This window comes from Glandiceps talaboti, chromosome 7 (assembly GCF_964340395.1).
Source record: "Glandiceps talaboti chromosome 7, keGlaTala1.1, whole genome shotgun sequence".
NCBI lineage: Eukaryota > Metazoa > Hemichordata > Enteropneusta > Spengelidae > Glandiceps > Glandiceps talaboti.
The window spans coordinates 23,315,444-23,340,119 of NC_135555.1; the positions used below are offsets into that span (position 1 = coordinate 23,315,444).

Below are 24,676 nucleotides of genomic sequence, written 5' to 3' on the forward strand. Positions count from 1 at the left end.
ATTAGGATGGTGTTTAGCACAGTTGGTATTTTTAGAACATCATATGACAGATGCGCTGAAGGGTATTGATGATATTGAAGTTAGATATTCATATTTTTTGTTGTTGTCAGCTGCTACAATGAGGCCAAGCGTAACGCCCTGAATGATTACAAAAGTAGCTCACAATCCCGGTGTCATCGCGTGCATGATGGATGTTTGTGGTCCCTTCATCTGCCTATGTTGATAACATGTTAGATGTCATTAAGATGAATGTATGTATGTGGCCTTTTAGTACCAGCTGCCTAGTATATCGGAAATTGAGGTATTGCAGAGAAATTGGCGAAAGAATTGTAACTTGTACCGTCAGTATTCTTTTCAAACATCATGTATACATTATGTATATGAAAATAATAGCTTAGCCAATACATATATTAAACCTCCATATACATGTATGTATTGTAAGCGCGTTTAAAATAACCCACCTAGGGTTGCTCATTCTGAATGCGAGTACTTAGAGGGTCCATGTACATTAAGTCTGTCTCTATCGACATAAAAGCATCACAGTCGTTTAATGGACTAGAGTTGTCGTACAATACTATTCTTTCTTTCTGATTGTGTTTGTAGAAACGACGGATTTCATTATGACACTGTATTCAAGGAACTTAACACCGTGTTTGTGGTGCCTTCTGGTTATATTTGGAAGTTCGTCTTCACAAGTTAAATTCACAGAGGGGTAAGTCCAACGATATTTCCTATGATAGACTTTCGACAAATGTGCATTCAGGAAAAATTGAAAGAATTTTTTACAGAACATGTGTTCACAGCGTATCGGTTGCAATCTGATGTACATTTGTATAAATCTTTTTTTGCATGTTAAAAACATCTAACATGTTCGTACTTTACCCTGGCTATTTGATTACAATTTTGCAAGTGATTCAAGGCTACTATGTTTTTAAAACAACTTGTTACGTGAGAGGTTGAGCAGCGATCAATCCTGAAGTTCACAAACCTTGCCTTGAACACACTAAACGTGCAATATCAAATGTTATATCGACAAGAGTACTATGAGGCATATATGTTGATACAGGAAGATAACAGTTTGAATTTAATTTTGAAATATTACACATTTCTTAGGTTTGAGAGTATTTCAGTAATATAACAGCCGTATTGCTATTACATGATGTCAGCATATTCTTCAGCCAAACTTCCTCCTTATCGTTGATACTGATTGTGTATTTTCGTCTTCACACAACAGATATGGCACATTTGAAAAGGGCAGTAGGGATTTCAAAAATGTCAGTTTTACAAGGTTATATTTCTAAATATCACGGGTTTAAAACTCAATGCTTCATTGATTTTGTATGTCAGTTGTTTCGCCAGCGAGTATTTCCACTTGCCAAGCATCCAAGTGTCAACAAACCATTTCGAATACACAATGGATTACATTACACTTGTTATTATATCAATTATTTTTCTGATGTTTGTAGCCGTATTCGTATCAAATAAATAATTTGATGTAAAGGGGTTACATAATGAATTCAGTTCTAAATGATAATAAGGTTTAGAAAAATCGACAAATTGTGCTAATTACCGGATTGATACAATGGCCATTTAACCAGTAATGTGCAATTTAACAAAATCTGAATGTCCTTGATCTTCTCAAACTCCCTATATTTAGATCGATAAGGAAGTTCGTTTTAAAACATTAGAATAAATCATCTTTTAGTTTCAAACAATGCACTCAGAAAAAAATTAATTACAATATTGTAATTAGATATTATGCAACTTAACTAAGTCCGCTGACATTTTTAATTACTGAAATAGCAATTGGTGAAATTAGATAGCTGCACTGCAATCGACAAAACTTACACGTCAGCTGTTGTATAGGCATTACACGTATTTACAATGTACCACTCACATTGCTTTAATTGCACAGCTCAGGTTTCTCCATTGTTGGAAATAGTAGGGAAAAAATATATTGTGAACCATTTGTACTTTACAAAAATATAAAATTTAGGTCAAATAAATTCACATAAATATCAAATATTGCTGAATATTACCACGAACATGATGATAACGTTTGATAACGTAATAAGACTATTGTTACATGAAGAAACAAAACGGGAGAAAACGGCCTGTGAACAAATGTTACCTAATTCCGAATCTAATGCAGTTCACAATGTAAAGCAAAATATTTTTATTAATCTTGTGTATTGATTTCTGTCTGAATTAGATCTGTTAGTGTTGGTGCAGTTTTCCTCTATCCTATTATTACAATAACATTGATACTCAACATAGCATGTTATTCTTCTCTACGCCGTTATATATCATTTATTTATAGAATGTTTCAGGCCATTGTTTGATTTTAATTACGCCATCTGTGTCTGTATGTGTCAGCTGCAGACCTAAAAAATGAGACATGTATCAATATCATTGGCTTTAAATTTAGAAGCAGTACATGCTATACTTCCAACAACTGAAAACTCGCTGGACTTCAAAATACGACATGTCTTCTGTTACTGTTATTAACAACTAAATTGACGTTAGCTACAAGGCAAGGGGAAATTATCTAGGCTCACTACTTGCTTGTACTCGACATATGTAAAGCCCCTGCAGCTGTAATCAGAACCGAATTGGTAGAGTATACTTTTAACAGAGCCAATGTATTTAATAAACAACAGTTTAGTAATAGTATGTACATATGAGTTGACTGCTTTCAAAACATTGTACAGGATACAGAGAAATTGTTCAAAATTTTCAGATAATTTGAATCACAATTACATATAGAGAACGTTGGAAAGATGAGGGTATACGGATCTTTGTGTTTCCAAACCAATGTTTTTGAATGAATGGGATGATGACTTTGAAGGTCGACCACCATCATTTACCTACGATAAAACCACACTTTTTAACCTTCTGTAAGGGAAGGTTATATTTTAGGAATTGTCTGTCAGTCTGTCTGCCCGTCCGTCCGTCCGTCCACCCGCCCACCCGCCCACATGCACGCCCGTCTGTCTGTCTGTCTGTCTGTCTATCTATCTATCTATCTATCTATCTATCTATCTATCTATCTATCTATCTATCTATCTATCTATCTATCTATCTATCTATCTATCTATCTATCTTTTTGATAAACATTTCATTAATTACGCTATATCTGAAGAACACACGCTTCATGTTTAATAAATTGGTGCAATGTATATACTTAAGGATAAAGTGTATGTCCGATAAAATTTGATAATGTTGCAGGGAGTCATTTGCATAATGAATGAGTTTCAGTAATTAGCCTATATCTTAAGAATGCTCTTCAAATTCAATATACTTTGGTACGTATTTCGAAAATAAAAAAGCCATGTCCTGAAGTGCTTGTAGATGTAGCTCTTTAATGAGTATTTGCATAATTAATGATTTTCAGTAATTAGGCTATATCTGAAGAGCGCAAGCTTCAAGTCCTGTATAATTCAGTACATAACTTTATGATACCCGGACACATGTGTCTCATAACGCTTATTGTGTAACTGTTAGTTTTAATGAATAATGTGCCTAATTAATGATTTTCAGTAATAAGGCTTTATCTTACAAATGCACTTTTCAAATTTAATACACTTTGGTACATACATCAACCATAGCAATGCGCACATGTTCTAAAATATTGTTGATGTAACTGTTAGTTGTAATGTTTCGTTTGAATAATTAATGATTTTCAGTTATTAGGCTATATTTAAAAAAAATGCAAACTTCAAATTTCATATAATTTGGTACATGCATCGATATAGTGTACTGATGTAGTTTTTAATTGTAATAGATCTTTTGTATAATTAATGATTTGAGAACACAATCTTCAAATTCTATGTAATTTGGTGTGCACTTTGAAGAGAACAAATTGTGTGTGCTCTATACAGCTAGATTATACATGTGCATAATTAATGATTTTTCGGTAATTACGCAATAAGTTAAGTATATATAAACATCAAATTTCTTTAGTAGGGTATTTCATGTATAGTAGCTATAGTTAAGAATTTTTCATTCCAACAATTATATATTGTACGTGTGCAGGAATGAAATCTAACGACTTTGGCAAACCGGTACGGAAGGCATTCACTTTACATCTTGTTGCAAGTTATTGCCAAAACCTGCTGTATACGTTACAACATATGTAAGTGAGCAGCCAAAATACCAAACACTCTGTCGTACACATAATCAGTCAACTTCGGCAAAAGGTCCTGGCAAGATGAGACAGATTAAGAAAGGCGTTTCTGATGATGTAGAGAAGTTGGCCCGAGGCAGATATTCTCAAGCGATTGTCAATTATATAAAAAATGACAACCAAAGAGTTGAAAAATGTATTTCTCTTCCCGCAAACAAAAAATTTCGTTTGCCAATACATGAATGTTATATGTCACCCTGTAGAAGTAAATCTTATAATAGCAAATAATGCTAGAGAGTATTCTGAATATTGCATATACACTCGGTTGAAAATGTCTGCAAATGATTGAAAATATCAGTTTTGTACTGTTCACGAAAATGGACGGATTCTGGAGTTTTCCAGAGTGTTGCAAGAGAGAAATCTTAAATCGCTGACAGTCAAAGTCAGGGACCTGACAGCCATCCATGATTTACGGTTCCAATGCATTTTAATTTTCCACAAATAGGCCACCTTTAACTTGTTATTGTATTGCGAGTGGTAAATCACACATTCATTTATCTTGTTGTATAAAAGCAATACTAGTCAATTATCGATGGTACAAATGGAAGGACATGTTCCCCATAGTTTTTGTCTGGGACATTTTCAAATAACAAGTCAACGATTGACGCATATCGGCATGGAGGTTTCATAAATTACGAGTGATTTGTGAGGAATGACACTATTTAGAATCATAAATCTTGATATAAACTTCATAAAATGAAATTTCTATTGCACGACCGTAACATGTTATAACGAAAGACCTGAAATAAAAAATATCGAATTATGTATCCTGCGTTCATGTTAACAAACAAACAAACAAACAAACGAACACACAAATAAACAAACAAACAAATACACTAACAAACCAGAACAACCATAAATGTAAATTCTTGTATTCGCTTGGTTGAAGATGGTGGAAAGAGTTGAGTTCAGACACTGACTGTTGCAGTAGTTGGTTGGAAAAGACAACTAATCAATTGCACAAAACTCTCTACTAATAACAATCGTACGTGGTTTTAGACTTTTAGGTACATCTATAAGTGTATCTAGATCTGTAGGTTTTATAAAAAAGAAAACTAAAATAAAATGTGAAGACATGATTGATGGACATGACTGCCTGTGCCTAGCACCATATTTTGCATATGACTGACTGTATGTTTGGAGGTGGAGGACTTGTGATGACTCATGTCAAGTAAACACCAAAATATAAACATTCCCAATCTGGGCTGTTCACATATGCAAATGTCGCATATTTTAATAATCCTGAGTGACACACAATCTAAACAGCTGTTTGCAGGGGAACTTGTCTCATTTTGAAAGGGTTTTACATTCTATGAAACAAACAGATTGATTTTCAACTAATTTGTGTATCAAGTTACCATCCTACGACATTCACAAACAATTTGTACTTGATTCATGACTGACCTGTGTGTTTCTCGGAGTACAGAAAAAATGCTGAAGACAAGCACCAGAAGCTAGTGCTCTGTACAGCAGTTTGAATTTCCCTCATTTGCATAGATTAGCCATAACCCTCTTTATATAGGGCAGTTCTGTGTTTAAACTATAAATACGATTACGATTACTTCGTACATTACAACAACCCTTGTAATTTGTTCGAAAACAGTATGGTTATGTTCGGAGAAAAGGAAAACCGACGACTTAACACTATTAATATTTAACTTTTTTACATACACGTGGTCACATTATAGGATAACATCAACACGTTTTCTTTATCTTGGAAAGTCTACCATGGGAGCTACGATAATCCATACAATCTATCCAATGTGCGTGCTTCCATGAATTATTTGTTCTTTTAGATTTTTTTTTTCAATTACACAAAGACATTCAGAGTAATGGAATATTCAGAAAATCTGTCTGTCTGTCTGTCTGTCTGTCTGTCTGTCTGTCTGTCTGTCTGTCTGTCTGTCTGTCCGTCTGTGTGTGCCTGTATGTCTGTCTGTCTGTCTGTCTGTCTGACTGTCTGTCTGTCTGTCTGTCTGTCTGTCTTTTTTTTATATATTTTTTTTTATTTCCAAAACAACTGCAAGACAATACAAAGGCAAACAATACATTACAGAGAAAACACAGGACGTACAAACGGAGAGGGGGAGGGTTAGTTAACCTAATTAAATAAATTAATACATGGGATTAATACTGTCTGTCTGTCTGTCTGCCTGTCTTTCTGTCTGGCTCTCTGTCTGTCTGGCTAGTCTATCCGTCTTACTGTCTGTCCATCCACCAGTTTGTATGTCCATCTGTTTATCTGTGATGTATTCAATTTTACTCATATTTCAACAGGACCAAACGCTATCGTATCGAAAGATCGCCAAGTGAACCTTATGACCCAAAGAATAATTTAACATATTTACTGGACTACATGTTACAAGGTTATGATATGAGGATAAGACCCAATGCAAATGGTAAGTTTGATTTAATACAGCGTAAATATATACCTCCATTTTGTGAACAATTTTACTGTTTTTGCTCAATAATTCCTTTCTTCTCTCCCTTCCATACGTTTAATAAAATCTTGTCATGGACTAAGGTCTCTAGTCACGTCTTACGATGATAGCGCGTTGTGTTTTCTGTAAGTACAATTAAAGATGTCCTCGGGATGTTCATAGTTTCCTCCCGCTACCAGGAAACCGGATATTTCCCATTCAATCTAGCTCATACTTAACGGTCACTTTGTGTTATTTCAAAGAATGAAACGAAAACACGTCAAATCAAAACACGTCAAATTGATTGACAAATCCTATTTCTCTCAACGTGCACTTAGTTGTGTACAAACAAATGCCCCCTAGGGAGAAAAGAGGGTTAAATAACAGAACATTAGGCTAGCCGCGATGGAACTGTGTGACATTTAGTTTAGCAACAGAGTCTTGTTTGTTAAGAATCAAACGCTGCACATTTATATAAATTATGTATGCGAATGTATGCACTTTTTTGCCCATTTATTACCATCCATCGTTAATACCATCTAAATATTCCCACTTTTTTTTGAAAAAAACTGTTACTAGACTGACAAGCTATCTAATCTTACTCTAACTTATTGACAATTTACAGTTATCTGATTTTACAATTGTTTTAAGAGACAGAGATTATTCGTGGGATTCAGTACTGTAGATATACTATTCTGAAGGTTTCACAAAACGAACCTGACTATCCCCTAATACAAGGGGTATTTTAAGACAAAGTGCCCCTTTGGCACTTAAGAGTAGCCTATAATCCCTGAGTGAGAAGTCACCCTGGGTAAATTTGTTCAAACTTTACGATGGAGTATTGTCTCATACCAAATGTACGTAACGTTTAAAGCTTTATTGCGCGTGGGCAGATATAGTAAAATCTGACATTTAGTAGCTAGTGTTATAAAACTACCTGTTTAGCAAATAGCGCCACGAAATATATACATAGGTAATGGTCACAGCTATATCATTTACCAACCAATCTGGATAAGGAGAGGATCTCAGTTAAATCAAAATTACATTGATATTTCATACGTTAACCTCGACTAACATGCAGGTTCGAGATTGCTAGAAACTCAATCGAATTACATTTAACTAGAGTATATAGTGGCAATTTATAGATGGACCATGTAAATTTCCGCTACAAAGGCTATCAACTCGTAAGATAGGTTCACTGTAAAATGTGAATACTGCGAAGTCTTACAGATAATGTTTCTGGAACACTAGAATACCTCAGTAAAAGCTGACGTGGCTAATGTTTTGAATTTAGGACAGTAGTGCAATGCTGATACTTCAGACCTCAAAGTACGTCTAATATATCGTGTCCTACACCAGTTAATACTGGCATATAATATGTAGTACCATTATTAGGGCTCAATTATATTACAAGTGGTTTGGAACGTATATCATACACTTGATACAAAGTCGACATGCTCCTTCGTGTGAATATGTGTTTTGCAAGACACAGCATTGATCGCAAAAAGAGCAGACAAACTGAACAATGGCATATGCAAGCTGTTCACACCCCTGTAATTCGATATTTCTGGAATTGCTATATCTCTGACCCGATTCTAAATTCTCACACGGTTTATGCCTCCAATGTCCTATATGCAGGTATTGAAGAAATGTATTTCAGAGTTTATAACATAGTGTTTGAGTGTCAACTATACCAGTTGTCTAAGTATTCATGAAATTATTAATAAGATGTCGTATGATGAACTTCAACTTCAACTTTGAAATGCACAATTTTATCGATCACACAACATTTTGAGAATTTGTAAATATTTGAAGCCACGATTTGACATTTTAATTTCATAATACTCTAAAGCAATGGAATCAATAAAAAATGCCTAGCACGTGTAGTTCCTGAAACATAAATTACACCATCGACCACTTAGCCAATGTTTGAATGTATCGGATATAAAACAAGCACAATCAAGAACACTTCTCATTCAATAAAACCTTATCTGTCAAAGAAGATAAGTCTTTGATGCTGATTAATTTATTTTACTGAATCAAATTATATCTTGAAATACGGTAATGGCAAATCATTTGAATTTATAAGAGATTACAAATGTGCTTTCATTACATTTCAAGTCTTCGAACCATCTGTTATCAAGTTGACATATTTACATGTAATTAATACAGTGCATTTTGAAGACTTTAAAATCTCTTTTGGGTAAGTTTTAAATATTAATCAGGTCTTGGTTGTTCCAAATCGCCAATCTAATGATCAAATAATTAATTATTCATCAATCTGGTTAGATAACACATGGCGATATATGTACTCATGTAAAGGTTATCCCAACTTTTAGCTGATACATTCTTTCCTTTTATGGATGCTTTAATTTGCGAAATGAATCTTTGCTTTACTTCTGAATCATTTAATGTGTTCCTTTGAGATTTGGATGTTAGGCAGCGATGATACAACGAATTGGCTGACAAGACATAACTGTATTTTTATTTTTGTAAAGGACATTCATCCCCCCCCCCCCCAAGAATGAATCATTACTCTTTCAAAACCACAGGAAATCGTTTCATTTCCACCCCCTTCTTAATCATATCCATCAAAACTTACAAGAATGTCTTCTGACGGCGAAGTTGTCGTCTAAGGACAGAAAATGGAGTCCATTTGTTGTACGACTGTTTGTTTGCAATGTGTATTTCCTTACTTTAATTAAAAGTCATACATCGTAAAAGAAACAAGACGCCGCCTCCTCGCTCCACCCCGCCCCCCCCCAAAAAAAAAACCCACCAAAACACACACAAACTAGTACTGGTTTAAGAGCGGAATGTGTAGTCGAGAATCAATCTCAGGAATGTTCTTGCAACTCGTTGCAACACTGATGATCAAATCTATCGTATTCTTAGATTTATAATTAATAACTTGTATAACGAACATATTGTCTGAAAAAAACACAAGTTTTCTGTAAGCGCGTCATGAGTCTGTAGTTGTTTATATGCTATCTTGATGGAACCTAGTTTTACTGAAAGTGCTTTTCTATTTGTAATTCAATCATGCATACGATCCGCTCTATATATGTACCAGACTAGAATATGTAGTATCCGTACTTTAGGATGCTTCGTGCTATCAGTTGAAACGTGAAATGTAAAATTACAATTTACATCTCCTGGGAAGTCGTTAAAATACAATTCAATGGTTAGGTTGGCCGAGTACTACACTTAGGCCAAATAAAAACAAAAATGTATTTTTCTGATAAAGCGACCGACCCTAGTTTAAGCCTCCGACCCTAAATTTTACAAATTGAAATAAGAAATTCTCTGTCTTCTTCACCTTCATGCACGTCTGTTTTCTTTCCCCAGTAACGTCTGTACGTAGTTCATCAAACTAACACAGAAGAGGTCTTCTTACCGACATTTTGTTTGTTTTTCGGTCGAAGCAATATTAAAAAAAACTATTAAAAGGATAAAATAAAGTAAAACCCTGACCGACCTACCCTACCTTCTGAGGCCATGTTATTGGAAACACACTTTATCTTTTTCCACCTTACTCTATGATACAGCTCATACAATGATGTGTTTGGCTCTAGGTCATGCGATCCTTTCAAAACAGAACCCGATCTGATGTGTCGACATTGCTGTAAGGGCAACCATGTATATAGCTCATTTTATTTTTTACAAAACAACCTTTGACACTCTCTTGAAAGATCTTAGCTTTATACGTATACACACTTTAATATTGATGTAGACTTCCAACGGGAATTGAATGAATTAAATATGACAAGAACAATGCGATGCTTGTGTGATACAAAGAGCTTATAACAGTTACAACTAAAATGTATTTGGCAGTGCTTATTGTGTCAATCAAATAATTTAACATCGCCGATGAAATAGCTATTAGAATTATCAACGATACAGAATTCACGTTAGAAGTGTCAGTATGTACATCAATAAACAGTGATGGATAAGGAGGGTTTTCATGTTTACCTATTGACCTTAAAATAATTACAGAAAATATACACCGCCCATTATGACATTGTATTTGATGATGACTTTATGAGATGAATTATTCATATGACTATAGTTAACCATTTTGAATACTTCATGCATGTTATTAATGCAGTACAGTCATTCTAGCGTAGCATTGTTAGAGCTATTATGCTTATATTAAAATCAGTAGTTGTTCGAATATTTAACTTGGATCGCTCAGTGAAATTGGTGATAAGTTTTCCCTGCCTAAAGCTACACTTTGCTTTGTTTTCAGTTTGTCACGATTTTTGCGTTATTATGCACATATCAAAAACAGACTAATGGATTCTTTTCACGTTACTATGTTTTCAGAACAAATAGTAATGTTATTTGTGTCAATGCATTTCCCTATTATCCCAATAGTATAGCCGGCCTTGCCTGTCCTTGTCCTCGTGTTAACCTTTGGTTATGACAAGGTTTCCACACTCAAAAAAACAAAACACAACACACACACACACACACACACACACACACACACACACACACACACACACACATAACCACAAAAAAACTAATGAGTCATACTCCGCAACCCTTGATATCCGGCATGTTTAACGTCATATACAAACATGTCATCGCGTTTGCAACAATGTACAAGTTATTTTAGTTTTATTAATAATTAAAGAACACGATACACGCATGCAGCCTGCAACTCGCGTTTTTTAATCCCCTTTTTAAACTAGGGAAGCAAAGACAGGACAAAGGAGGCCAACCAAAGTAAAAGAAAGCACGTCAAGCATCAAAATAAAGCAACGTAATTTTTCCCTGATGTGTCAAAATTGTATGTTTCAAACAATTCAGTCTGTTGACCCGTCATTACTGACAAGCATAAAAGGAAACTGGAACAGTAAACATATCATATTGTACTTGTATTCAGGAAATATGTAATGGAAAAACAGTAGGGTGCATATAGTAGTAGTACACAATCCCTGAAAGTACTGAATGCAATAGAGTTTTGGGTGAGACTAGTTACAATGATGTACTTGGACAGGTACTGTCTAGTGATTGAAATTTCCATGGATTAGAAATGGTATTCATTTGGATTATTAATTAAGACAACAACGTTAACTTCGATATGTCTTTTCCTCCATAGTGGAGCCATATAGATGAAGTCCCTACATGCATCGGAAGAAATTGTTTAAGAGTATTTAAAAAAAAAAAAACAAGTATGGAAATATTTCGTCATTGTAGAACAGGAAGTGCTTTGTTTAAATTCACTAGGTATAAAACCCAATCAATCAGCTTGCTACCTACAGTCAACAATGAGTCTGTGGCTTCCCAATAAATTCATATATAGTTTTAATATACGGAGAAATGACATACATTTTTGCAGACTGGCGCGGCCGTGATGTAATAGTTATTTATCTTTACCCCGTCTATTGTCAGCCAACTTCCCATACACACGACAATTCGTTTTACGTTTTCTATTTTCTGCGGCTTGTGTTACAAACACGGATTGGTAGTATGTTGTTTGTCGTTGTTGGTTAAGTAAACAAAATGTAACAGTAAGAAAAATCGAAAATAAACATGCATTTGTCATACATATGGCCTCTTTAAGGCGGAAAAGAATATAAATTGAGCAAAATTAATGTTCATGTCTAATATATAATTAGTCATTAACATTGACAATGTATCTTACTGATTAATAGATGTTAACAGAAATATTTACCTAGGGCTCAAATATTCTAGTGACTATACATCGAGGAGCCAATTCAAACTGAAGTCACCCACCGTTGCAGCTAAGTGTCGTTGTATTTACGTTTCATTAGCATTTGCAATCAAGTCATTATGTTAGCGGCGACATCAATAATACGTTTACGGAGATGTTAATTCATATTTTTATTGTTTTCTAAAATGAAATCTTGTTGGAATAAAAATTAACATTACTATTCGGCTTGTTCAGAGTAATATTTTTCATCTATTAGCAATGGCTCATTAATCTCAGGATTAAAAGTGCAGGAAGTTTGCCACAAAGGCCGGGAAAATGAATGGAATGTAACCGTTGTAATGGATAATAATGTCTGTGTTCTTGTTTATCTATACATAGGTGCTCCTGTAATGGTTGACTATGATATGTTTATTGTGAGCGGTTTTGACTCGATTACAACATCAATGGTAAGTCAGCATGTGATACGTCCATCGATAATAGTACATATAAGATGCAACTGGAACATGTTTTGAAACTGAATTTTAATTGTAAGATATAATGACTTACTTATAATACGTTGCACTCAGTGTAACCAAATTGTCCGCACCCAAAATACACCCCATCATGATATCAACCGGTTATCGTAATACGTATGGGTAAGATCGACTCCTAACTAACATTCAAATTATTGATATTTTAACAGTGCTTTGGTTGTCGTATTGAAATAATTAATATTCCAGTTGTAGCCAATGCATGTATAAACTTGGTAATGGAATGAATAGGCGTATTTGTAATTACTGCCAATCAGCATGTTATGGCTAGTAAATAAGTTGAAGGTTGAAATTGATGATATAGTAATATCTAGCATTGATTAAAAATCCCCATGATAAATTGGAATTTGTTATTTACTACTAAAATCGATGATATAGATTAATTTACGATTCACAGGTCGATGCTTTTCAAAGTGGCAATAAGGCTACCTGCTATTAAAAAGAATTTTATTTCTCATGTGTTTATGATGCCAATTATCGGGGGATACACCCTGTTATGGTTTAAAGATTAACGATGGGACATATAATGAAAACAGACTTGAAGTAGTTCAGTATTGATGTTTTGTTATTAGTGTTGACTGCTGTCTTCCGCCAAATATAAATGAAGACAAATGTGTGATGTTTGCAAAAATGAATGGTATTGATAAGGGAAAACATACCAAAAACCGCATGTTATAACAGAGGTGTTATCAGGGATGATCCTTGTCGACAAGTGACTATCGAAACTTTATTTACCTGTTAGCATGGTATTTAAAGTTTAACAGCTATAAGTTACCTAAACTGTAGAAATGCATGCACAGCTTGGTTAAATAATTACATTTCCAGTGTTCATGCATGGTTAGTGGAGTTTTACACATAATCTATGCACATTGTGGTTTAACGTTATGACACAAATCTTACATTTATGAGGCAACATATAATCCTTGATCCTCAAAGTTATCAAATCAGAATTATTGTTGATTTCCTCTTACAGTGCAAGATATGTCATTCATCACGAACCTGCCTTATTCTACATTCTAGTTCACAAAATTCAATTGAAATTCGTCAGGTACATTATTTGCATATGTAAGTGTCCTCGGTGTAATGATTGTTGAGCTAACTGTGTGCTGAAAATCACAAAAGATTACTAACTCTCAGACGTATGATAATACTTATGCATAGCGGGACGATTGTTTGCAAGACTAATTGGACAGGGACGTAGTGTCAACAATATGGTTTAAGTTATTTAGACTGTCTGATGAGCTTCCTCATTGTAACATGGTTTGGGACCAGACTGCCATTATCAATATCTTCATTGTTTTAATCAAATATTGTCAAAATCATATGCATTCATTTACAGACAACGATTACAATAGCGGATATTAGGGATAGATTATGTTATATGTTGATAGCTTTTTATTTCTTAGGGTGATTGATTTGTGTTTATCATTTGTTCATCATGATTATCAAATGACAAATATTGTAAACCATACAGAACGACAATTCTATCAATCGCGCAATAAATAAAAAGCATAAACCGCAACAAAAGCATAAAGTGATAGCTGGGTGTCAATTTGTAGTACCTGTATGTTTTAATATTATTAGGGAGTGTGATAATCTCATAGGGCCATTTACGTTTAGTCTACTCTTACAAATATTTTACTCCACATCTTATTTCTCCCATCGACTGCAGAATAGATATAGAATGTCATTTGTACACTGAAATGTTTTTTAAAAATCCAAGTCCTCTTCGTCTTTGGGTATAATAACACTCTCCATAGTTTAACAATGATACTGATCACGTACCGAATAAGATACTCGCTATAAACAGTTTAAGGCTGTACAAGTAGAACATCTAATTGCCCATAGTTCAATTAAAGGTGGTCGTATCAGTGGAGCCATATGAATTACATAGGATCATTCTATGTTTAGGACAGACTACTTCTGCCAGACAACCTTTTCTCATTCCAAGTATAATCTGACACTGCACAAGTTACATATTGTAATACATATAATCTTTCTTTGCGTAAAATCTATTACTTGAGATATTTACCCCACCCCACCACACACGTTATCACTGACAGGACTCTCTAGCATCGGTTACATCAAATAGACTCATTAAATATAATTTACATGGAAATTAAACACAATCCTATGAAACATTCCTCGTCAGATTACTTGATCAACTTGATAACTAACTATATACGATTGTTCCAGTTAAGTTGGTACTCTGACATTGATACTTTTGACAAGTAGGCTTGTTCATTTATGTCATTCGATAAGAATATCATAAAACTCAATTACCTTTAGAATAAAAGTTTGATTAGATCCATCTAGTTGCTCTCATTACTGTCAGTTACATGACTGCTAGGACAGCTTGCTATCTGAAGTAATTACTCCCGAAGAAAGCTACGTATTCATATGTGGGAATACAAATGACGAAGGAAACTCGTTATTTGTGGTGGACAGCGTCGAATAACCTTTTAAAACAGAAGACATTCGAACCAATATGTAGACTCTAAGGCGCATTAATTTCTTTCAAAACATAGTTAGTTAATACTGAAAGTTAATATTAGCCATGTATAATTGTACAAGCTTTTCACTCTCCCCTAGTTGCCTATTGGGCTTTCGTCTAAAATTGGCAATCGAGAAATTAGTGTTGTGGACGTTTTGAAAATAGGACTTTCTTGCTATTGATTGCTCATATCCACATCCCTAACAACATCTTGCGAAATCACTGAAATAAGTTTTAGCACAATAACTAATTTGATTCTGTTTTAACTGACATTAAAACTTAAATAATAACCCCACTCTGACTAAATGTCTGAAAGCCAAACTAGACTAATGGTTATAAGTAAATGTATCCAAAATCATGAAAAACAACAGAGGCCAAACACAAAGAAACAAACAAAGCAATACGAGGTCATTTTTTTGAAGATGCGATTGTCCTCTTTATTGTAATGGAATCTGCACATACAGTTATGAATTAATTGAACACAAGTTGTAAACCATACGATATTGTGATCAAATAATGCAAGAAGAAGTGATATATAGAGTATATGGAAAAGAGAATTTAAATGTAATACTGACATGTATAATTGTACATGCTTTTCATCCTCGTTTTTATCCTAACCGTGTGCACATAAAGTAAATCAGAAACATTGCTTTTAATCGGGTTACTGTTATAAGAGAAGTTCACTCTAAGGTTCAGGAATTCATGTTATTCAGACGATAACAGGGGATTTAAACAGAAAAGATAGTTTGATAATGATTTGCACAATTCAATTAATAGCTGAGACTAGCTCCAAGTTATTGTTTTTGTGATTAATTTTAATTGCGTCATAACGATGAAATAATAGTGCAATCAAAGTTGAAGTTGCTTCTATAGAGCTTAAAGATTTTATTTATGATTGGAGTAAAACAGTGTTGTCTTAATTTACTATTTTATTTCTCGCAGGCCTGAGAAAAAATGTATCTTTCCCTGTATTGTGCATCACATCTGCATAAAATTATCGTTCTATCATCTGTAATTTCAATATAAATTGCCGGACAGGGACAGGTATAACCAATGTTTTAGGTCCCTAGACAAAGGGAAACAACCAATTAGTTTGTGTTTGCATGATACGGTTATATCGAAGCAGGTGTACAGAATTTGCAATTACTAACTGTGCGTAAAGGATGCAATTAACAGCGGAATTGACAACGACATATGCTATTAACGTTTTTGTGTAATATATGACAAAGGACAACTTTAATTAGTGTATTTAAGTCAGAGCTTATAAGTTATTCCAAATGTGATCAGAACTACAGTTCTAATTATTACTGTACGATATATTGGTGAATTGACCTGAATTAATATAATGAAATATTATCACCGTAATAAGATATTTAAGAGATTTATCATGAGGTATTAAGAAAGAATCTATCGATAGAAAACAATTGACGGATTAGGCCAAATTGTAGTGATAAATGTGTTACTTTCATGTCACATGAAAGCATTCAACTTATCATCTAAACTGTATAACAAACTCCTGCGTCTAATCCAATCAAAATGATAAATGTGGAAAAGTATGGTACAAGTAACAATACATTACATACATGGATGCATGGCCATGGGGATTTACCTGTACTGGCATCGTATCAACTCGTACAAGGTTAGGCGTGATTGGAATTCATTACAGGGATTCTCTAGTCGGAAGCGTGAGTGAGGCAAATCAACGATAACATATTTGATAGTTCTTCATATTTCTAGCTCACGAATTAGTCTCATGTTGACATTTTTAAAATGGAAGGTAACCTCAGGTCTCATGAAGGCATTGGCAATAAGACACAAGTGAAACCCAAACTCAACGCCATCCCCCACCCACAGACTCATCCATTCATCCATCCAGATGCCATGTCAACTCAAAGAGCTTTATAATTACAATATATGCAAAGGGCTTTCTACAGTTACAAGCAATTAAATTATGAATGATTCCAGAAATGAATATATCAAGGAAGACAGCGGCATTCATCTATATAGAATGTTATATCTATACAAAAATGAACGGAGTAGCAATGTGACACCGTCCCTTAAATATAGACTTATAGTTAAATTAAATGGTACATTGAGTACTGCTATATGACATATTAGTTTCAGTGCCTTGTACCATATTGTTTTATTGTAAAGTGGACCACTGGCCTTCAAATACTGAATAAGTAGATCATCGTAGTTATTCATACGAATAATCGAACATATTGATACCTTACCTGAAGAGCAATGATCATAAGTTGATGAAAATGCTATTCGGGATATATATATTTTAAAGAATATTTCATTTTCAAAGGAAGGGAAAAATTACATTTTAGCTCTGTGATAATGATATAACATGGATAAACGTGGATAAACAAATGTTATCACCATAAACTAAAATTGAATAACAGTATAATAGTACTTGTCTAGAAAATATCGCGATCATGTATATTTCCAAGACATTTATAACATAGATAATCCAGTATTCACATTTACGTCTTAATTCGACACCATAGTCATAGATAATGATATGGAGTCGTGGTATGGCATCCACATTACCATCTTCATGAACTAAATATTAAGGCAACTTCAGTAACTCAGGTGAGGGGATAAAGCTGCAGATACATTCAGGGGTGTTATAAATTGTTTAACGTTACATGTATCTATAAAATATATTGGTGAGTCAACGAGAGTATAATAATAGGCCTATGTCGAATGTTCACTTTCAAACGTAACGTTTTGTAGTTTGGAGCTTGTATGAAATGGCAGAATTTCAATCAGTTGTTACTTTGCGCATGTCAAGAACTCAGATGACCCAAACAATATAATCGACATAAACGCCTGTTGGCTGAGTGAATAAACTATAATAGCTGTCTTATTCTTAAAAAATAGTAACTGTTTAATATCATTTTTAAACGAAAAATACTAAGTTGAGGCATGTAAATATGTGGCAGGCAGAGATGATACGAAACCATAATATTACTATTCATACAAGCAAAATATACCCAAGTGTTATATCAAACGTTTTGGGCCTACAAGCATTTATATTTCACAGTTGTACATCGCATTAAATGGTTAACCTCACTTAATAACCTGTTGCAGCAATTTGTATAAAGTATTGTATACTGAAACAGTGATCTGTTCTGACATTTAATCAAATTTTAATAATCTTTGTCCTTACCGGTTTACTGTAGTTTATTAGAATACTAAGCAAAGAAGCAGAATCACTAAATGAAAGAAACCGAATTCGAATTCGAAATCCCAGCGTCCATTGATTAATTATTGCAATGTTATAATAATTGTTTGACCAGACAACAACAATAAATTCACTGAAAATTGTTAAAATACCCACAATTAGACATTTTACATGCAAATTAGAGGTCTATTTTATAGTATAGTGTAATACTAAGTTGAAATCGTGATTCACTAGGGCACTGATTTTTGGGTGCGGGCGATTAAATCGATTTAATTGGATATATCACACAATACTATGTACTGCTATACAAATATGTTTATCGACACGGATTCAATATTGTTTTATGGTGTACGCGATATTTAAGAGTATGTCAATTATATCTAAGTAAACAGTTTCAAAAAAACGTTATAGTTGCAAATAGTGCAGATATTAACGTTCAAATAAGAAGTGAATCCAAATCATGAACAGTCACACAGTCATGAACACGTAAATTTCTGTCGCCATCTTAAACCAATATAATATAATGGGGTACATGTCTTGGATCATTAATTATACTTTATTAGTATTTTGAACATTACATTTTTTGAACATTTGCAGCTTCCTATGCGTGAGTAATTTAAGATATATGACCTCATAACCCCATGTTATCATCAGCAGGTAATAGTAAGGCTTTATCTCCCTAAGGCATAATGAAACCAAAAGACCTCACACGCGCTTCAGCAAACACGAACATTTTCGCTATATGCTAACAAAATATGGTTTGTTATCTCGTTTTAGCTTTAACAACTTCGTCGTATGAAATGTTATCACTTCGGAATAGATAATGATAAAATATTTAATCAAATGGAAAATATGTGAACTTTTACCATATATTGCAATATTAATTATGATCTCGAAAATATATTACTTATCTTTCCAGTGCAGCAACTACAATATATTCTAGTTTATGATTTGGTTACATAGATATAGCAAATGAGTTTGTATATACGTTACGTACGTACGTACACACACACACACGCACACACACACACACACACACACACACACACACACACACATTTAATGAGGGTAAATTGCATCCTTCATCAAACAAAATGAAAAAACTGCTGCGATGGCATTTTCTGTCATTAATGTGCGTGTAATTAATATTTCCAAATACGGTTGCTTCTTAAAAAGCAAGTTGTGAATATATACTCTGATCTAGGAGACCAGAGTAAATAATAAGCTATATGTGTGCCTGAACAGGAACTGCATAGGATTCAATTACTCGGTAGTACACTTCACTGATTTCTATATTATGTGTACCGAATATGAAGCAATCAAAAAGAGCAATACCTAGATAAGATTGAAGTACATGTACGTAGTAATGGTCGAAGTGTTTAGAAAGAAGACAAGTTAGGGAGTATCATCCATGGATTGGACGTATATCATCGCTCGAATACATTAAGTTTAAGTTTAAGTTTAAGTTTATTTATTTTCTAAAGCGCCTTTTCTATTTACAATATTCAAAAGCACTGCACATAAAATACAAAAACATAAATAAGGTGAATGCTACAAAGACAATTATACCGTTAACACCCTTAAAATGTCAAATGTTACAAGGATAGTAAATGGTCATTAAAATTATAGACTGAGACTTGTTATAACAGCCTTAAAAATGTCAAATATTAAAACGAACGTAAATGACCACTAAAATAATATAATTTTTGTACTCTGAGTCAAATAACCAAATCACAATTCATGATACATTTTAATTAGAATTAGATTAGTTTTTTTAAATCTATAATGTTGTCGAGAAACTATGAGATCACATTTCTAGCTTTGAAACATAAATGTAGGTCAGGTCATTTTGTTAGACTTTGCCAATGCTTTTAGCAGTGTATACAGCAAAATTCGACGTTTAGTTCGTTTTGAAACTTGATACCAAATTCTATTCTAATTTCATTTTGAAACTTGATACAACATTTTACTTTTTTTACACGTTTCGTTTTGAAACTTAACATATAACTTTCTTAGATATGGAAGTACCCCGTGAGGCTACTGGTTATCCCATTACATATATGCCAGATAGCACAGAAACCTATCGATTGTATTTTCAATTTTTCATATGAAATAGGAGATTTTGTAAACATCCAGGTGTCAGTAATTTCACATCTAGACCTGAATTATTTATGGGAACCTACAGCTGCATAGTTGCTAACGTTAGAGATACTTACTTCTTATGAAACTATCGAATTTTAATGGGTTTCAGTCCATCGTTACCAGGGAAATTGCTCTGATGACCCAACTCATTATCTTACATTATTTGCTGTATATTTTTGTAATGCTTGGTACATTGAAGAGAAGACATTTTTTTTCTTTTATCCTTAACGCTCACCCGGGTCTCAACTTGACAGTATTCTACATAGTCTTTGTCATAATTGCTTTAAGCTTTTGACGGAAAGAGACATGGACAACTCTGAATTGTCCATAGACTAACATTAGGAGAGCGTAATATATTAATTTTCTCATTTTTAGACTACGATCTGACAAATGATACAAATATTTATCCCAATCGAGATAATTATCCCAATCAACGGTAAGCTTTTATCCTAATCTGCGGTATTAGCTGCCTGTTTCCATCAGTAGCATTGCTGAAAAATAATTAATATGCTTCAAGCTTTTGTCTAAAGCCATACATACTTCCAAACGATTGTCTTCATACCCCGCTTTTTTCTATGTTGACGAACAGTTGTTAAAAACGTCAACATTTGTTCATCACGTATCTACACTCAATCTGATGTAGGAAACATGGATTTCTTTATTTACCTCCTTCTTTTATTGTCATTTCTTTTTTTTTGTTCTGTGAGCACCTGATGCCAACATCTGACACAATACCATAGGCGTTCTCATACCAAATTTCATACTTACGTATAGCCAACTAGAATCTCTCTTACAATATAACACTTGATGTTCAAAACTAAACAACCACCAAACAATAGAAAATATCCAAAGATAACAATAGAAATGTCAACAAAAGTATGGGAGGTAAATAAAGAAATGTACCAAGTTCCCTACATCAGATTTTAATCAGATTGATCTACATTGTACTTCCTTGTATATATGTAAAGAAAGTCAGAATTAGATGAAATAGAGATATGACATGTCAAAATTTGTTGTAGTTACATGTCATGTTTCTACATTGTATGTAAGGAAAGTCAGCATTAGATGAAATAGAGATATGACATGTCAAAATTTGTTGTAGATACATGTCATGTATCTACATTGTATGTAAGGAAAGTCAGCATTAGATGAAATAGAGATATGACATGTCAAAATTTGTTGTAGTTACATGTCATGTATCTACATTGTATGTAAAGAAAGTCAGAATTAGATGAAATAGAGATATGACAAAGGTCAGGTAAAAAGGGAGGGTTCACTAACATGCCTGTGTATTGAGTGCCTATACCTCCTTGCTACACACAATCATTTGATGTAGATAGTGGTTATCATCAGAATGAATAAATAAATAAAATATTGATTGGAGAAAATATCATATATTTGGAGAAATTATGGAAATTGTCTTAAATGCTTTGAATTTCATTGCAGAAGCTGTATTTAGATTCCTTCATTTAGATGTGTTTGGTACTCTTATAGTACATACTTTGCCGAAATAGGCGTTTGGTTGCCTACAACGGTTAATGATACTAAAATTCTCGTTTAATTAGGGTGCATGCATGCATCCCTTCGAAATCAGTCAGTGCTCCAACGTTCAAAAGTAATACTGATACATTCATAATTTAAGTGACTTGTAATAAAAATAAATCAATATCAAAATAATTGTAATGAACTTTCTTGGAAATTAAGCATGAAGATTTAAAAACACTTTTCTTACCAATGTAATCAACGGCAGGATATTTATCTACAAATGCTGTGCCAAACCAACAATATTTCATTCTCAACATGTAGATACATCTGATAATGGTTGGTATAGAACAGAGATTGGTGCAGTAGATTAAACAGTTATGCTGGAAGGTATCCTGTCTTGTGATTTTCATCAACAGCAAACGTCGTCAACTTGGGATATATGTCCAAATGAATGTTTGACTTAACAATATTCTGAATCAATACTTTTATTTATCTACAGATTGAATATATAAAGTGGTTTGCCACATTTTACATTTTGAACTACAGTTAGGCTCTTACATGTGAATTACTATTCATAACTCACGACATAGCAAAGGAAGTGCCCTTCAATGACCTCCATTATATGTGTCACACGGTCATGTGACTACTCCTAATTATATAGAGACTTAATGGTGACTTTATTAAGACACTTGGCATCGTTGAGATATCGGTAAACTGTTATTGTCTAATGTGTGTTGTTCAAACGTTTAAACTTAAGCCTGTGTCCTTAATGGTCGAGACTGTACGTATCGTCAGTTTGACGTAAAAAGTGTGTAGTGTTTTATTATGCAGGCTGCATATATTACAGCGATTTGTGATTGAACGGACCGCGGAAATTTGACCGTAAGTGAACCTGTAAAAGCTTATCGAGCCATCACATAATGGAATACATGTATGATTCAACTGGGTCTTAACAAACATCAAATTTAATAAAATGTATAAGGCGCTCAGGAATTTCGAAAACATAAATCATGATAGAATCGCGGTAAAGAATGTATTGATCAAAGGGTCTGATTTGTAATAAGAAAAGTTAAAAGGAAAACAGAATAGCAAAATTGACATGTTTGAAAGGTTATGTTATCTTAAGATGTTACATGTTAATATATTTCGCAACGTTTAGCTGTGTGTCTTCTCGTCAACCTTATTTTATTTCTAGGCCAATCGTTTTTTCCTTCAGTAAGGAAGGAGATACTATAGGGACATAAATGTCTGTGTGTATGTGTGTGTGTGTGTCTGTATCATCGTTTTCGCCACAACGACAGGGTCAATTGATATGAAATTTGGTACACATCTTCCTTATGGGAAAAGAAAGATCTGATTAGGTTTTGGTAAACATCCAATAAATTTTAATGACTCATTTGCATAATCAACGGTTTTCAGCAATTAGTCTATATCTTATGAATTCAAGTTTCAATTTTCATATAATTTGGTACAGATATAAAAAAAGATGTAGTAAAGTATGATTTATAGCAATATTATGAAATCTATAAGCCTACGAAAATAAATTGTTGGTCTTCAACACTGTTGTTCATGATCTAGCCTACGTGTATTACTTCGCAAAATTGTAGGAACACTGGTGACCTTTACATTGACCTATATATATTCAGTGCACAGTGAGGGTGCAATGTCTGGTTTGAACAGGGAGTTTGAATTATATATATGATAGCAAGACGATACCCTTACGGAAGGGTGTTCAGTTTAAATCTGGTTATTTTATGACAGTGAGGGATTTTCAGCGATAATGTTTGAAAATGCAACTCTTCTAACCAATCTGTCATGCTAACTACCTTTAAATGTTCACATTGAGGATATGTGACGTGATAGTGAGATTTAATTAGATTTAATTCCCATGATAAAATGAATCAAGACTTATCGAGAATGGTACTGTCTATGAAGCTGAACATATATCTAGAATATCTATGTGTATTTTGCAAAGTTTCTCCTTGGCTTCCTGATAACATGCAAACATCGGAAATGCATCGTAAGTTGGGAGAGCACTTAGCCTGACTTCCAATCTTTCAATCTTTCGATTTTCCTCCCGACGTCAATTTGTCCCTCCGTCAATTACCTCTAAATGATTATGATTGACGACTTGACCTTTTTGAGGAGAGGAATTACTTTGTTCTGTAATTTGCTAGGTGTGCTTAAGTGATTTGTGCGAGAATGTGAATTGTATCAAAAGATCTACTGTACAGTGCGTTTGCTTGAATGTAGAGATGTTTCTCATGTCTTTTTACATACAGGAGATGACATAATTCCTTCGCGCTAGATTTGTCAAACGACGGTAGACGACACATTTGTTGCAACAACAGTAATTTAACAATAATTTATTACCTAACATATTCTATGATACACTAAGTCTTGTACATACGTACTACAGCTTATACATTGATTTTCAGCTTTGAAGTATATACAATGAGTGTTTCTAACATATTATGATAACAGCTTAGGAAGTACATAACGCAATACGTTGAACACTAGTAATCATGGCAACTATATCCTAC

General features: G+C 33.8%; 1 protein-coding gene across 1 annotated transcript in view; it reads left to right on the forward strand.

The window, feature by feature from the left end:
* Positions 1-580: 580 nt before the first annotated feature.
* Positions 581-24,676, forward strand: part of LOC144437566 (glycine receptor subunit alphaZ1-like) — a 40,539-nt gene continuing 16,443 nt past the window's right edge. Inside the window, exons 1-3 of the mRNA XM_078126528.1 lie at positions 581-712; positions 6,464-6,585; positions 12,668-12,735. Coding sequence (XP_077982654.1) covers positions 621-712; positions 6,464-6,585; positions 12,668-12,735 — 282 coding nt within the window. The 5' untranslated portion in view covers positions 581-620. The remainder of the gene's footprint in view (positions 713-6,463; positions 6,586-12,667; positions 12,736-24,676) is intronic.